The sequence below is a fragment of the Bos taurus genome, chromosome 12, assembly GCF_002263795.3.
Source record: "Bos taurus isolate L1 Dominette 01449 registration number 42190680 breed Hereford chromosome 12, ARS-UCD2.0, whole genome shotgun sequence".
NCBI classification, from domain to species: Eukaryota; Metazoa; Chordata; class Mammalia; order Artiodactyla; family Bovidae; genus Bos; species Bos taurus.
In genome coordinates, this window is record NC_037339.1 from 32,904,201 (window position 1) to 32,917,293 (window position 13,093).

General features: G+C 49.8%; 1 protein-coding gene across 5 annotated transcripts in view; it reads right to left on the minus strand.

Annotated features, from left to right (window-relative positions):
* Positions 1–9,541: 9,541 nt before the first annotated feature.
* Positions 9,542–13,093, minus strand: part of WASF3 (WASP family member 3) — an 80,023-nt gene continuing 76,471 nt past the window's right edge. For 4 of the 5 annotated variants that reach the window (XM_059892106.1, XM_005213798.5, XM_005213793.4 and 1 more), the window contains exon 10: positions 9,542–12,609. In XM_059892106.1, coding sequence (XP_059748089.1) covers positions 12,452–12,609 — 158 coding nt within the window. In that variant the 3' untranslated portion in view covers positions 9,542–12,451. The remainder of the gene's footprint in view (positions 12,610–13,093) is intronic. The other variant, NM_001193013.2, reaches the window with a different exon arrangement.

Sequence of the window (13,093 nt, forward strand, 5' to 3'; positions counted from 1 at the left end):
TTGTCTTTGTGACCTCAGCTGGGAAGTCTGGCCTGCAGAGAAGCAGCCTCCAAAACCCCACCCGGCTCCGAGGGGAGGGAAATAGAATCCACTCCTGACACTGGAAGGGAAGGTGGGCCCAGAAATACTACTTCTGGAAAAGTCCTGCACAGAGATGGACTTGCTGGATCACAGGCATGCGCAGTCTTGATAGATGTTTGCTAATCGCCCTTGGGGGAATATGTCCCAGTTTCCTCCCAACGGTGGTGAGTGAGAAACACACCAGTTTGATGGAGGAATGAGAGATGGAAGCAAAGAAGGGGTGCGGGGAGGGGCCGCAAGAGCGCAGCTGTCCCACCACACAGCCGCTGGGGGGCGGCGCTTCCCCGGAGAAGCACAGGGCGGTGCCCTCCGAAGCCCGGAGGCCCCTGGTGACCGCAACGCGCTCTAAGAGCAGGCCAGACGCTCTCTGCATCCTGTCCGCCCTGCGGGCTCACACCGCGTGGGTGCCTCGGTGGACTGAAGAGGAGAGGTGGGTCAGAGCCGTCCGTCTCCCGAGCTCTTTCAGTACAGCGCTGTCTGGTCTCCCTGGAGACCCCATCCAGGGACTCCAGCCCCACCATCCTCCACGGGACTCGGGTGATGCAGTTCCATTCAAGGCAGGTTTCCAGACGACCTCAGGGTTAAGTGCCAGCTCCCGGCTCACTCAGTCCCCAGAGGAACAGGAGATGCTGCTGGGGTCAGAGGTTGTGCCGATGCTGAGCCCCAAGCAGTGCTCCTGCCCAGATGACTCCAGGGGTGATTGTCTCTGATTCCACCTTGCTGAACTCTCAGTCACTTCCAGGGACCCCAAGACCACAGCCCTTGGGACTGAGGCTCCTCCATGGCGCTGTGAGGCCCCGGGTATGGCACGGGCGGGGTGTGCTGGTGGCAGCACCCGCTCAGCAGCTCTCTGTGCACGAGGTCTGAGATGCAGGTCCGCCTTGGGGTCATCATTCACACAGACCCACTCCCACCTCCAGCGCCCATGAGTCTGCCCTGAAAATGCCCACCTTCCCATCTTCCTGCCTGGCCTAGAGCACCAAGGGGGCCTGTCCACTGGCTGTGAGCATCTTTCACCAGCTGAAGGCCACCTGTGGGAGGGAGGGGTCAGGCCAGGCACCCTCACCAATCCCCAGGGAGGTCCAGGCCAGCTCCCTGCCTACACACCGCTCCTCAGACATCAGTGGGGCCCAAAGCAGGATGTCTTAACCATGAACCTTTGATGCCAGGATGGTTCCATTGTGCATAAACCTTCCAAACACCAGTGAAATGGGTGCGTGGACCCCCTACTCATCACCCTCCCCTCCACACACCATGTCCCTCTCCACCAGGGCTCTGGGGCTGGTAGAGTCGATTTGCTTGCAGTCCAAGCAGGGGACCAGCAGGTGGACCAGCAGGGCTTCCCAGGTGGCACTAGTAAAAATCTGCCTGTAAATGCAGGAGACGCAAGAGACGCGGGTTCAATCCCTGGGTCAGGAAGATCCCCTGGACAAGGGCATGGCAACCCACTCCAGCACCATCGCCTGGACAATCCCATGGACAGAGGAGCCTGGTGGGCCACAGTCCACGGGGTCACAAAGAGTTGGACACAACTGAGCGACTAAGCAACAAGGGGACCAGCTGGCCTGCCGCCCACCATGAAGAGGCCGTGTTGTCATTTTGCCTGGGTGGACTCATCTACCTCTGGGGTGCCTTGGGGCCCCGACTTCCACTTTCCACCTTGAAGTCCTGCCTCAGCTTTCTGGCAGAGCAGCGGCAGCAGTGGGGTCTACCAGCTGCCCACCGAGTCCTCTTGCAAATTCTTGCCAGTTCGCCTGGCCAAGAGAGCAGAGTCCCACTGGGACGCCTGGTTTGAACCTCGGTCCTGGGACCCCTGGGGAAAACAGGTGGCCTCACTTTTCTCACCTGTGAAACGGTCACACCCCACTGCAGAGAATCGCCGTGTTCAACCCGACGGCTCACGCAGCTGTCCTAGTGTGGGGCCGGGCACGGGGAAGCTGGGGGTGGGGGGGGCCTGTTCCCATCACCCTGATTCTGTCCTGCTCTTATAGCTCTGGGCCCAGCACCTTCATCCCAGTGGGAGAGGCAGGTGTTCTGGCCACAGTCAGAGCAGAAAGGGGTCAGGCAGAGACTCAGGCCACGCGGACCGGGGGTCACGGGTGTCCCTTTAGCCACCCCCTCCACATGCTTTCTCCATCTGAGGTGGACGGGCCCTCGAGGACACTCGATTGCTTCCCCTGTATCACCCTGCAGCGGGGGAGAGGAGCAGTCTGCTTGCCAGGCCCTGAGTGCCCGCCCCCGAGGGCCCCGCCCTGCTGACTCTCTGCTGGACTACAGGGTATGCTTGACCTCATCCCAACTCCCGTGCCAGTGGCCCCAGGCCATGGTGTGGGGCGGGGGCGTCCTCCTTATCACACCCTAGCAGGCCTCTCACTGCCCTCTGTTAGCATCCACTAAGGAGCCAGAATACAGGAAGCCCCGCCTCCAGTCTCCCTGCTCCGAGGAGGCCTCTATCCAACCTGCTTTTAGGATGGCTTCCTAGCCGTGGCCTTAGGATAGATGGTGTTGCTCCCTCCTTCCGGGCGAGGCTGGAGTGAGTTCCGCGGCAGGGCCCGGCAGGGGTGGGCGGGCTCCAGCTGGCTCAGCCCCAGGCTCCCTGGGCCCCCAGGCTGAACACAGTATTCCTGATGAGCTGAGGGCCCACCAGTATGTAGATGAGTCTCTTTGGCCACTCATCTTAGCAGAGGGCAGATAACCATGTTATCAGGTGTGGGATCCAGCCGAGAATCTTTATTGTTCCCATCTAAAGTGTTAGTTGCTCACTCGTCTCTTTGCAATCCCATGGACTGTACTCCACCAGGCTCCGCTTGTCTATGAGCTTCTCCAGGCAAGAATACTGGAGCAGGTAACCATTTCCTTCTCCAGGGGAACTTCCCGACCCAAGGATTGAACCTGGGTCTCCTGCACCGCAGGCAGATTCTTTACCATTGCAGCCACCAGGGAAGCTCTTTCCCGTTTAAAGTCAGTTACCAAATGGGAAGGGACACCCTAGGGCACCCCCCACCCTGGGACCAGCTAGGGGACCCACCTGCTTGGGTCAGTCCTGCACCTGCAGACCGACTGGACTTAGGGAGACGAAGCCGCTTACCCCACTTCCCACCCCACATGACAGACCTCCACCAGCCCCCACAGAAGCATCTTTTGTAAAACATGTGACTCTAGAAAACCAAGGCAGTGCTTGGCTTCCATTCCTGTTGCCGTCCCCCCAGGGCTGGGGGTTAGGGCCCCGTGCCTCTCATCATAAACTTGCCTCACATACCAGTTCTAAGGGCCGTGAAAGGGGGTGGGGCAACTTTTTAAAAAAATATATATATTTTTAATACACCTTTATCTTTTGTCTCCACTGTGCAGGGTCTTAGTTCCCTGACCACGATGTGAACCCATGACCCCTGTGGTGGAAGTGTGGCATTCTAACCACTGGACCACCAGGGAAGTCAAAAGGGAACTTTTAAGAGCAGGGTGCTCACACCTCCAGGAGAGAAGTCCTGGGAGCTTGGGGCCAATTCACACCCCTAAGCGTATCACACTAGCCCTGTCCCCACCCCAAGGACCCTACAGTGGTAGAATTGGAGCAGAGAATCAGACTCATCTCCCAGTCTAGCCAGGGCAGGACGAAGCTCTGTCCAATGAGTGGTGTCAACGGGGACAGCCCCTGGACAAGAGTCAGGTCCTGGGATTTTGTCCTCCAAGGTATTGAAGCCAAGAGTTCAGAGGGGCTCCTAAATTACCTGCTCTGCCCAGAACCATAAACTCTCCCAGGTGCTGTGTGCAGCCAAGACCCATCAGTACAAACAAACAAGGAGCTTGGGGGTGGGGGAGGCGGTGATCAGCAGGCAGGTTTGGAGATGAGGGGACAGCCATCCTGCAGGAACATGTGAAGTTAGGATGGCCACTCTGCATCCCAGCCCTGGGGGTCCTAGATGAAGTTGCTTGGTGGGGGACTCTGCTTCTCCATGCACACCAGGGCTGCACACTTCCCTCCATCGGGCACTAGTGGCAGACAGCCCCGGACTGTGGAGGGGTCTGAGCCCCACGTTGAATCCACTTGGTGCCTCAGTGGGCTGGCCTGGGTCACTGTCAGAATGTTTGGGTTCTGATCAGTCCTGTAAGGGCAGGTGCTGAGCTCGTGTTTCTTGAACTCTGGTGTCCCCAAGAATCACTCACCTGGTGGGGTGAACTGCGATTCCAGGGTCGCCTGCTCGAGGTTTGCGATGGAGCCCAGAAACCTGCATTTTTAACAAGCGTCCCCAGGTAACTGTGGTGCAGGTGGAGTGGGAACAATGCTGGGAGAAAACTCAGACTCTTGGCTGGTAAGACCCTGAAGGGAACGTGAAGGGCTCCTCCGGCAGCATCCAGGGACATCCTGGCTCAGACGCACTGGCTCCTTTATTAACTTCCTTGGGCCTCAGCGCCCCCAGTATTGCCTCAAGACCCGGTGGTGTGGCAGGGTCTGGACACAGAGGGGAGCAGAGCAGGGAGCTGCAAGCCAGCCACTGGAGGTTGGGGCAGTGCTCTGGAGGAATCCAGGGGCTCAGTAGTGACTCATTGCTCAGCTCGGTCTCAACGTAGCTGCCATTGAAAGTCTCTAACTTGCAAGTCAAACGAATGCCTAGGTTCCTGAAATGTTCAAAGACGTTTCAAAGCAACTGAGAGGTAACACCCTAACTTAAATCAAGATCGCAGTCTTGATTCCAAGAGGGTCCATTTCAAGCCACCATCACCTGTGCCCACAAAAGGCAATGTGTGATCCACATAAATGCTGAGTTACAACTCCCGTCTGCAGGACAGGAAGGCTGCATCCTCTCAAATTGCCTGACTTCGATTTAAACCGGTTTGGAGCCAGAACTGCCAGATCGCAGCCTAGAATGCTAAATGCTTTGAAATGTCACTTCATGGAAAGTACCAGCGCTTGGTAGTTTTAAATTACTCTCAGGGGGCCTATTTTCTTCACAGTGAATCATCCACCAGTTCACCACCTCTAATCACGGTGCTGTGTTTGAAGCTAATTACTCAAATCACAAGCATGCAGATGAATATAGTGGGGACTTAGAAAGATGACATATGCAAATATTCACCACAGAGCTGCTGTGTTTTGCACATACACGTCCAGCAGGTGTCAGCTCTGTGAAGAAAGTGTACTTTGAGGGCAAATCTTTCTCATCTAAGTCCTTGTCAAGACACCACTACAAGTTACTCGCACCTGCAAATACGTTAGTCTGCTCAGGCTTTGACGAATCGGTGTTGGCACTGCCTTTGCTGAATATACAATGAGAGCACAGGGCAAAGCGCAGTAACAGTGTGAAACCTTCTTGGTCTAAAGGTAAGAAACAGAGAGTGATGATGTCACGCAGTGGTTCTCCAGCTTCTGAGTAGTAAAACCAGTGTTTCAAATGAACCCCTAATAACAGAATTTACATTTCTAACAGTGAAAACATTAAAGTGCTTTGGGGAACATAAAAATTTGAGACTGGGGTTAGGGCTGTGCAATTTATTAAAGTAATCTCAATTTCCACATTATTTATGTGCTGTGTTTTGCTTACAGCTTAGAGACTATCCTGATTCATAGACATAAGGAGATGGGAACAGCGAGTGTTTCAGAGCACGTTGTTCCTTAGTCACAGCCACGTCTGACTCTCTGTGACCCCATGGACTGTAGTAGCCCGCCAGGCTTCTCTGTCCATGGGATTCTCCAGGCAAGAACACTGGAGTGGGTTGCCATTTCCATCTCCAGGGGATCTTCCCTACCCAGGGATCAAACTTGCGTCTTCTGCATTGGCAGGTGGATTCTTTACCGCTGAGCCACCAGGGAAGCACAGCATGCATGCAATTCCTCTACACCGTGTACATATAAAGAGACCACAAGCCTCACCACAGGGTCCTTGCAAAAACAAGTTTGCTTGGTAGAAAAATTGAACCACTGATCTTCTGTTATATTTTGGTATTTTAAAATGGTCTGCATTTTTTTAAATTACACTTAAAAATATTTTTTAAATAAACATTGCATCAGATATTTACAGAATGAGGCTCCTGGGAATGGAGGATGAACCCATGCCAGGCCAGTTCTTTACAGAAAACAATTATAAGCTGGACAAACTACACCACACAACTATTCCAGGCACTGGAGAGCAGTCAGAAAGACACTAGAGAAAGCTGGTGCTTGAAAGGAGAGAAGTTTGGTGCATTTCCTGTTTTTTAACTGCCTTTTTTTTTGGCATGAGGACAGACTTCATCCTATCAGGCAGGGCAACTAAATTTGAATAGAAACCCTGCAGGGACTTTCCTGGCGGTTCAATGGCTAAGATTCCAGGGTGCTCTCAATGCAGGGGGCCTGGTTTGATCCCTAGTCAGGGAACTATATCCTACATGCATCAACTAAGATCTGATAAAACCAAACTTAAAAAAAGAAAAGGAACCCTGCAGCCTTGCTGGCTCACTCCAAAGTCTATTGGCTTAAAGAATAAGAGAACCAAATTCAGAGTGACCAGAGTAGATAGAAAGTGAGGGGGGATCCAAGAAAGAAGAACTGGAGAGGGGGCCCAAACGTTGTGTGTAAAACTGCACATCTGTGGTTGAACCTGCAACCAGGCATGCACCAGGAAAGCTCCAGGCAGCCTGGCTAAGCTGAAAGAACCGAAAAGATTTCTGCTGCTACCCATTGTAAGGCCATTGAGGAAGCATTGGCAGTTTAATTCTAGCCACATAAACTCTCTTTTTAAAAAATTAGCACTTTTCAGAGGGACATAACAGAATCCAGAGTCTCTAAAATGTGTTATTCACCAAGTTTACGATACAATCCAATGCTGAGTAGTTTACGATCCAAAACTACTAGGCATCATGCACTCATCAGTATCAATAGAGACTGATCCTGGGAATAGCCCGATGTTGGGGATTAGCAGGCAAGGGTTTTTTAAGAGGTAGTGTACATACAAAGATATGAAGGAAAATGAGCTTTTAGTACATGAGCAAGTAGGAAATCTCAGGAAAGAAACTATTTTTTAAAAAAGAACAGCAAATTCTAGAATGGAAAAAAATGAATAAAAGATTAGATGAGCTTAAGAGCAAATTATCGGAGAAGGCGATGGCACTCCACTCCAGTACTCTTGCCTGGAAAATCCCATGGACGGAGGAGCCTGGAAGGCTGCAGTCCATGGGGTCACAAAGAGTCGGACATGATTGAGCGACTTCACTTTCACTTTTCACTTTCATGCGTTGAAGAAGGAAATGGCAACCCACTCCAGTGTTCTTGCCTGGAGAATCCCAGGGACGGGGGAGCCTGTTGGGCTGCCGTCTATGGGGTCACACAGAGTCGGACACGACTGAGGTGACTTAGCAGCAGTAGCAGCAGCAGCAAGAGCAAATTATAGATGACCGATAAAGACTCAGTGAAACTGAAGATGGATACATAAAAATTATCCAACCTGCAAAACAGAGAGAAAGAAACTTTTAAAATTGAAACAGTCCCAGGCAACTGTGGGCCAGCACTAAAAGGTCTAACATACGTAGACAGGCAGACCTCAGAGACACTGCAGGTTTGGCCTCACATCCCTTGTAAGATAGTAAGTCATATGAATTTTCCCGGTGTGTTCCCAGTGTTTATGAAAGTCATGTTTACACATGCTGTAGTCTATTAAAGTGTGCAATAGAATTATGTCCACAAAAACAATGTACTTACCTTAATTTAAAAATATTTTATTGCTAAAAAAAGCCAGAACAATTACAACAGTAACAACAAAGATCACTGATCACACATCACTGTAACGCACCATGAAAAAGTCTAAAATATTGAGAGAATTACCCAAGAGTGACACAGAACATGAAGTGACCAAACGCTGCTGGAAAAATGGCACCAGCAGGCGCGCTTGAGGCAGGGGTGCTGCAGAGCCTCAACTTGAAACAAAACGCATCATCTGTAAAGAGCGATAAAGCAAAGCATAAAACAAGGTCTGCCTGTAACAGAGGGGTAAGAAGGTAAGTGTGGAAAGGGGCAGAAAATGTATCTAAAAAATTACGCCCAAATAGTCCCCAAATTTCATGAAAGACATACCTTTACAGATTCAAGATTGGTGAACCCCAAGCAGGATAAATACAAAGAAAATCCCAGCTAAGGATGTGACAGCATTTACCGTCGTCTCTTTAGATGAGACGCTCCCTGAGGGCAGAGACTGCCCTGTTTCTGTCTCTAGCAAGTAAGTGGCCTGCAGATGCCGATGGCTAACAGTCCCCTCTGTCAGCTAGGTGTCCGGCACAGTTCTGTGTTTCACATGGGTTATTGCATTTACCTTCTTCTTAAGCCTTCAAATATGTGTTGATGAAGACTCCCTTTCTGATGAAGCTCTGTAAATAAATTAGTCAATAAATATGTACGGACCCCTATGAAGCACCAGGCGCTGTTGCTTGACAAACAGGCTGTAACAGTAAATATGATGCCCCTGCCTGCCCTGCTGAGGCCCAGCTGCTGGAGGACGCAACGTAAATACAGTGGGAGCCAGGCATCTAGGGACAAGTGCTGGAAATACAGAGTACCTGGCAAAATGCTTCATGTTTAAAAAATTGCACACAGCTAACTTTTGGTAACAAAGTAACTCGGAAATCCACCATCTATCCAATCACTCCACGAGGAGCTGTGGAGGAGTCGGGGCCGAGCTGGGGCTCAGACACACAGATGACCAGAGTCCTCGCAGAACACAGCACGTGGATAGCCAGCTTGGAGCAGCGGCCGCAGGAGCCTGGATGCCAGCCTGCTCCCCCTGAGGTGGCTGCTCTTGCCCCCTGACCTCAGCTGCCACAATCCCCTGCAGTGCTGACCCCATGTTCGGTGCAGGTCCATCAGAAACCTTCCCCGGCCAGCAGCTGAGCTTCACTCTGTTCTCTCCCACAGGAAACAGGGAGAACGCCCCCTTTCAAAGGATCATTTTAAGGAGTAGACGGAAGCATCTCAGAAGCTATCAATGCTCCAGAATATCAGTCACTACAATTGAGACTAGATGTGGTTAAGATGCCAGAGTATCCTGGGCAGGTTGCTTCCTGCTCCGGGAATGGCGCTTTCAAACTATACCAGTCCTTTCCCAAGTCACTCACAGAACCAACCTCAACTCTTATCTACACAAAAATTGTGTAGAAATTTAAATGGCATCCGAGCAGTATCTTTTATTATCTAATAATGGAAAGTGAAAGTGAAGTTGCTCAGTTGTGTCCAACTCTTTGCGACCCCATGGACTGTACCAGGCTCCTCCATCCATGGAATTTTCCAGGCACGAGTACTAGAGTGGGTTGCCATTTCCTTCTCCAGGGGATCTTCCGGACCCAGAGATAGAACCTAGGTCTTCCGCATCACAGTCAGACACTTTACCATCTGAGCCACCAGGGAATAATGGAAAGGCTAATTAAAAACCCCACCAAGCCCCAATTTCTATTCCCACCCCAAAAGGTTAACCATACAATACTGCAATAAGCAAAACTGTTTAGGGTTAAAAGTGTAATTTTATTTAGATGTTACTTGTACATAATCTATAGTAAGATATACAAACAGATAAAAATTGTTTACCAGGAGTTTTTTTTTTTTTTAATACCACTTTAAATTCAGTGTACAACAGCATTGGTAATACTGCAAGGTGACAGACTCTTGTTTAGAAAACAAAAATTACTTGCTACTCTGGCTGATACATTCCCATGAGTCTTCAATGGATGAAAATGTATCGTGAATTTCAGCTGCAAATTATTACAAAACTTTCACAATCTAGCCACGTGGTGCTCAGAAAAGATTTCGACATTCTAAAATTTTACTGAAATGAAAATGCTAATTCTCCAACAGTATACTTTTACTGAAGAAAAACATAAGTGACCAAATCTTATGGTTTTAGGGCTAAACAACAGAAAACTGACTACATCATATGCGTGCAGTTAATGGGTGGTTCTGAGTCGTCTTCTCATCCCTCTACCTGATCCATGACATGAGAAAAAGCTTGTAAGAAATTAGACTAAACAAAAAAATAACCTTACAACATAGAGCTTACTTTAAAATGTAAAATCCATAGATAGGAAGTATGCATTTAAATGTTTTTCTCCATTTCTCTCGTAAATATTTCTTGAAAATGAAAATGGACAGTTCAAAATAGTCACTTTTTCCTTTTCGTGTGCTATCGTATTAGAAAAAGTCTGGATTTCATTTTTAGAATAAATCAGTGCTGAGAAAAATACTGCGAAAAATAATCTAAAATGGATTTTAGTCCTTTTCCATTCTCTTAGAGGCTACATAACACATCAGAGCAAAAGCGTTTTCACTGGTCAGAACATCAAGTTGAAAATAACTTGTTGATTAAACTACAGGAGGACAACCAATACTTAACAGGCTCATGAATATGTATAAAGTGCCACTAATTTTACTGTGATAAGATATAAATAGAAGAAATCCTGACACGGATAGTAGCTTTATGCATTCTCTCCATCCTGAGGACAGAAGGGACATTACAAAAAAAGAGACAAAGAAGATTTATCAAACATAGGTTCTAGAAGGACACAGGTGCTTCTGTATCCAAAAGTAACACTAAAGACAAAATACTGTAAAGAAAGACAAAATATGACCACAACTGGTAAAAGTCCCAAGAAAATGCCAACATAGCTGGCCTCTGCACTGGAGAAAAAGAGAAATTAAAAGAGAGGAACTGAGGCGTTCATTATAACTACTCAGAGGCAACACAAAGTGGTGAGGAGCACCAACAAGCATGCGCCTGAACAGCTGGTTCTAGCTGAAAAGACTCAGACAACCTGGCCTGGGAGCTTGGAAACAAGGGTCATACAGATCTGAGGCTCTTCTCGAGTTCCAGCCCAGGGGACTCAAGGCCCATCAGGCAGCCCTTACAGGATGACCGGGACCTTCCACAGCCCGTGTGTGTCCCTCAGGGACAGAGACGTGATGGTGGAGCAGCAGCTTCCTGGGGAGAACTCAGCAACCACACCCCCCACCCCCAGCAGTCAGGGTCCTGCTGACACCCTACATCCACCCAAACATCTCTGTTTTAGCCACAGATTCCTTGGTCACAACTGAGCATCACTAGGACCCGAGTTGCACACAGCAGAGAAGTCAGAACTGCTCGGGGGTAAAGTGTCTTTGTACATCTGTGAAGTTACACCTGAGATTAAAGCCTGGGTTGTTTTTTTCTTTCAAACAAACAGTTCACCTCCACCCAGCATTACAGAATCTAAGTTCTCATTCACAAGTTTCCTAGCAGTTTGTCTGGAACAGGAAGGCCCGCTCGGGGCTCACCTGTCACCAGGTGGGAAGGGACAAGGAAGGGTCGACCCTCCCCTGGGGTACTTGGTCAAGGGTGGTGTGCCGACCACCAAGTGGAAGAGGAACCCGTGTGCTTCGAGGGCTGGGTCCCTAACTGGCCACAGCACCAGGGAAGGCGAAAAAGATGCGACAGTCTCCTCTCACCTAAATGAAGCTCTCAGAACTCAAGATCAGTTGGGGCCAGGTGCCACCTGGAGCCTTCTCTGTGGCTCCAAGGCCTCCACGTGGGCCCACCTGGGACGTGGTTCTGGGAGAGAGGTTGTACGGGCTCTGATCCCAGGTCCGTGTGGGCTGGTTCCCCAGCTCCAGAGGCCGCCAAGGGTGCTGAGTGCAACCCCCGTCCCGACGACACCAAAGGAAAAAGGGCCGTTCTCCACTTTCCTTCCTACTGTGCTGCTGAAACCTCCTACAGAAACCACCAGCAAGCACTGACTCCATGAACGCCCGTGAGGGATCCTGCCTGAGAAGGGCCAAGTTCATATTTCACAAGGTCAGCAGAGAAAATGAGGTTCTTCAGCAGAGCCTCCAGAGAGACAGAGGCCACCAGCCATGACAGTGCAAGCTCAGACAGCTGAGTCTCCTACTTGTCAAATCTTTCTCTTGAGAACCAACTTCTTCTGAACACATTAAAAAAAAAAAAAAGTGGAAAACAGTATCGCTTACTGATCGGAAGACACTGGTCTGTCGCACAGTCCTGAATCTCGCAGAGACCTGACAACAGGCAGCTTCACAAACACACAGCAAGTCTGCAGGATTTTCATGATTAAGGAGCGTGAACCCAAACAGCACTAAACGCGTTTGTGGCTGAGAGAAAGAAGCAAGAGGCTGTTTTCAGGACGATGCAATAGTTACAGCATTATTTCCTCGTGTGCAGCACGGTTTGCTATGTTTAGTGGCACTTAAGTATTACACAGTAAATACTGAAAAAACCCAGAAGTTTTGGATGTGCAAAAGCAATCTCACATTATTGATACAAAAGTGGCTAAGCTACGGGATTATAATACCACTATCTGGGTGCTGGGACCACTGACATTGTCGACACGCTCCCCCCGGCCCGGCCCGGCCTGCTGGGCGCCCGTCTCAGTCGGACCAGTCGTTCTCATCGAACTCCGAGTCGTCGTCCGAGTCGCTGTACTCGACGGCGATGCGCCGGGACAGGATGGTGGCCACGTCGTTGCCCACCGGCTCGCGCTTGGCCTCCTGCTCCCGCTGTTCTTGCACCTTCTTCAGCTGAATCCCTAGAGACACGAGACGCGGCTCAGAATGCAATCCCTCCGCTCGCTCCGATTTAAACAGAGATGGACCAACAAGCCTATTAGACTTTTTTTGGCCTACTGACGCTAGCATAAAACGTTTTAGAAACTGGATGGGAAATGCTTGGGAAATAGATGTTACAGGACCAAGAAAAAAAATAAAATGTATAGGAGTCGTGACATTCCTTAAGTGATGTGTTGAAATGTAAGATAGTCAGTTACGATTCCAGCGCGCATCAGCACCGAGAAAGAACATTCTAGAGCAGCACAGCCCAACCAGGGAGCCACCGGCCACCAGAGGCTGTTTCAAGGTTTCCAGTGGCCCCCTATACTGGGACAATTGTGCCAACACGAGTGTTTCCGTCATGAAGACCATACTCCTGGTCGGCCTGCAGCTCACTGGCACATCAAACTAAAAATACGAAAAGGCTAATACGTATCCTAGATATGAAAAACTAGTCTGAAAAAC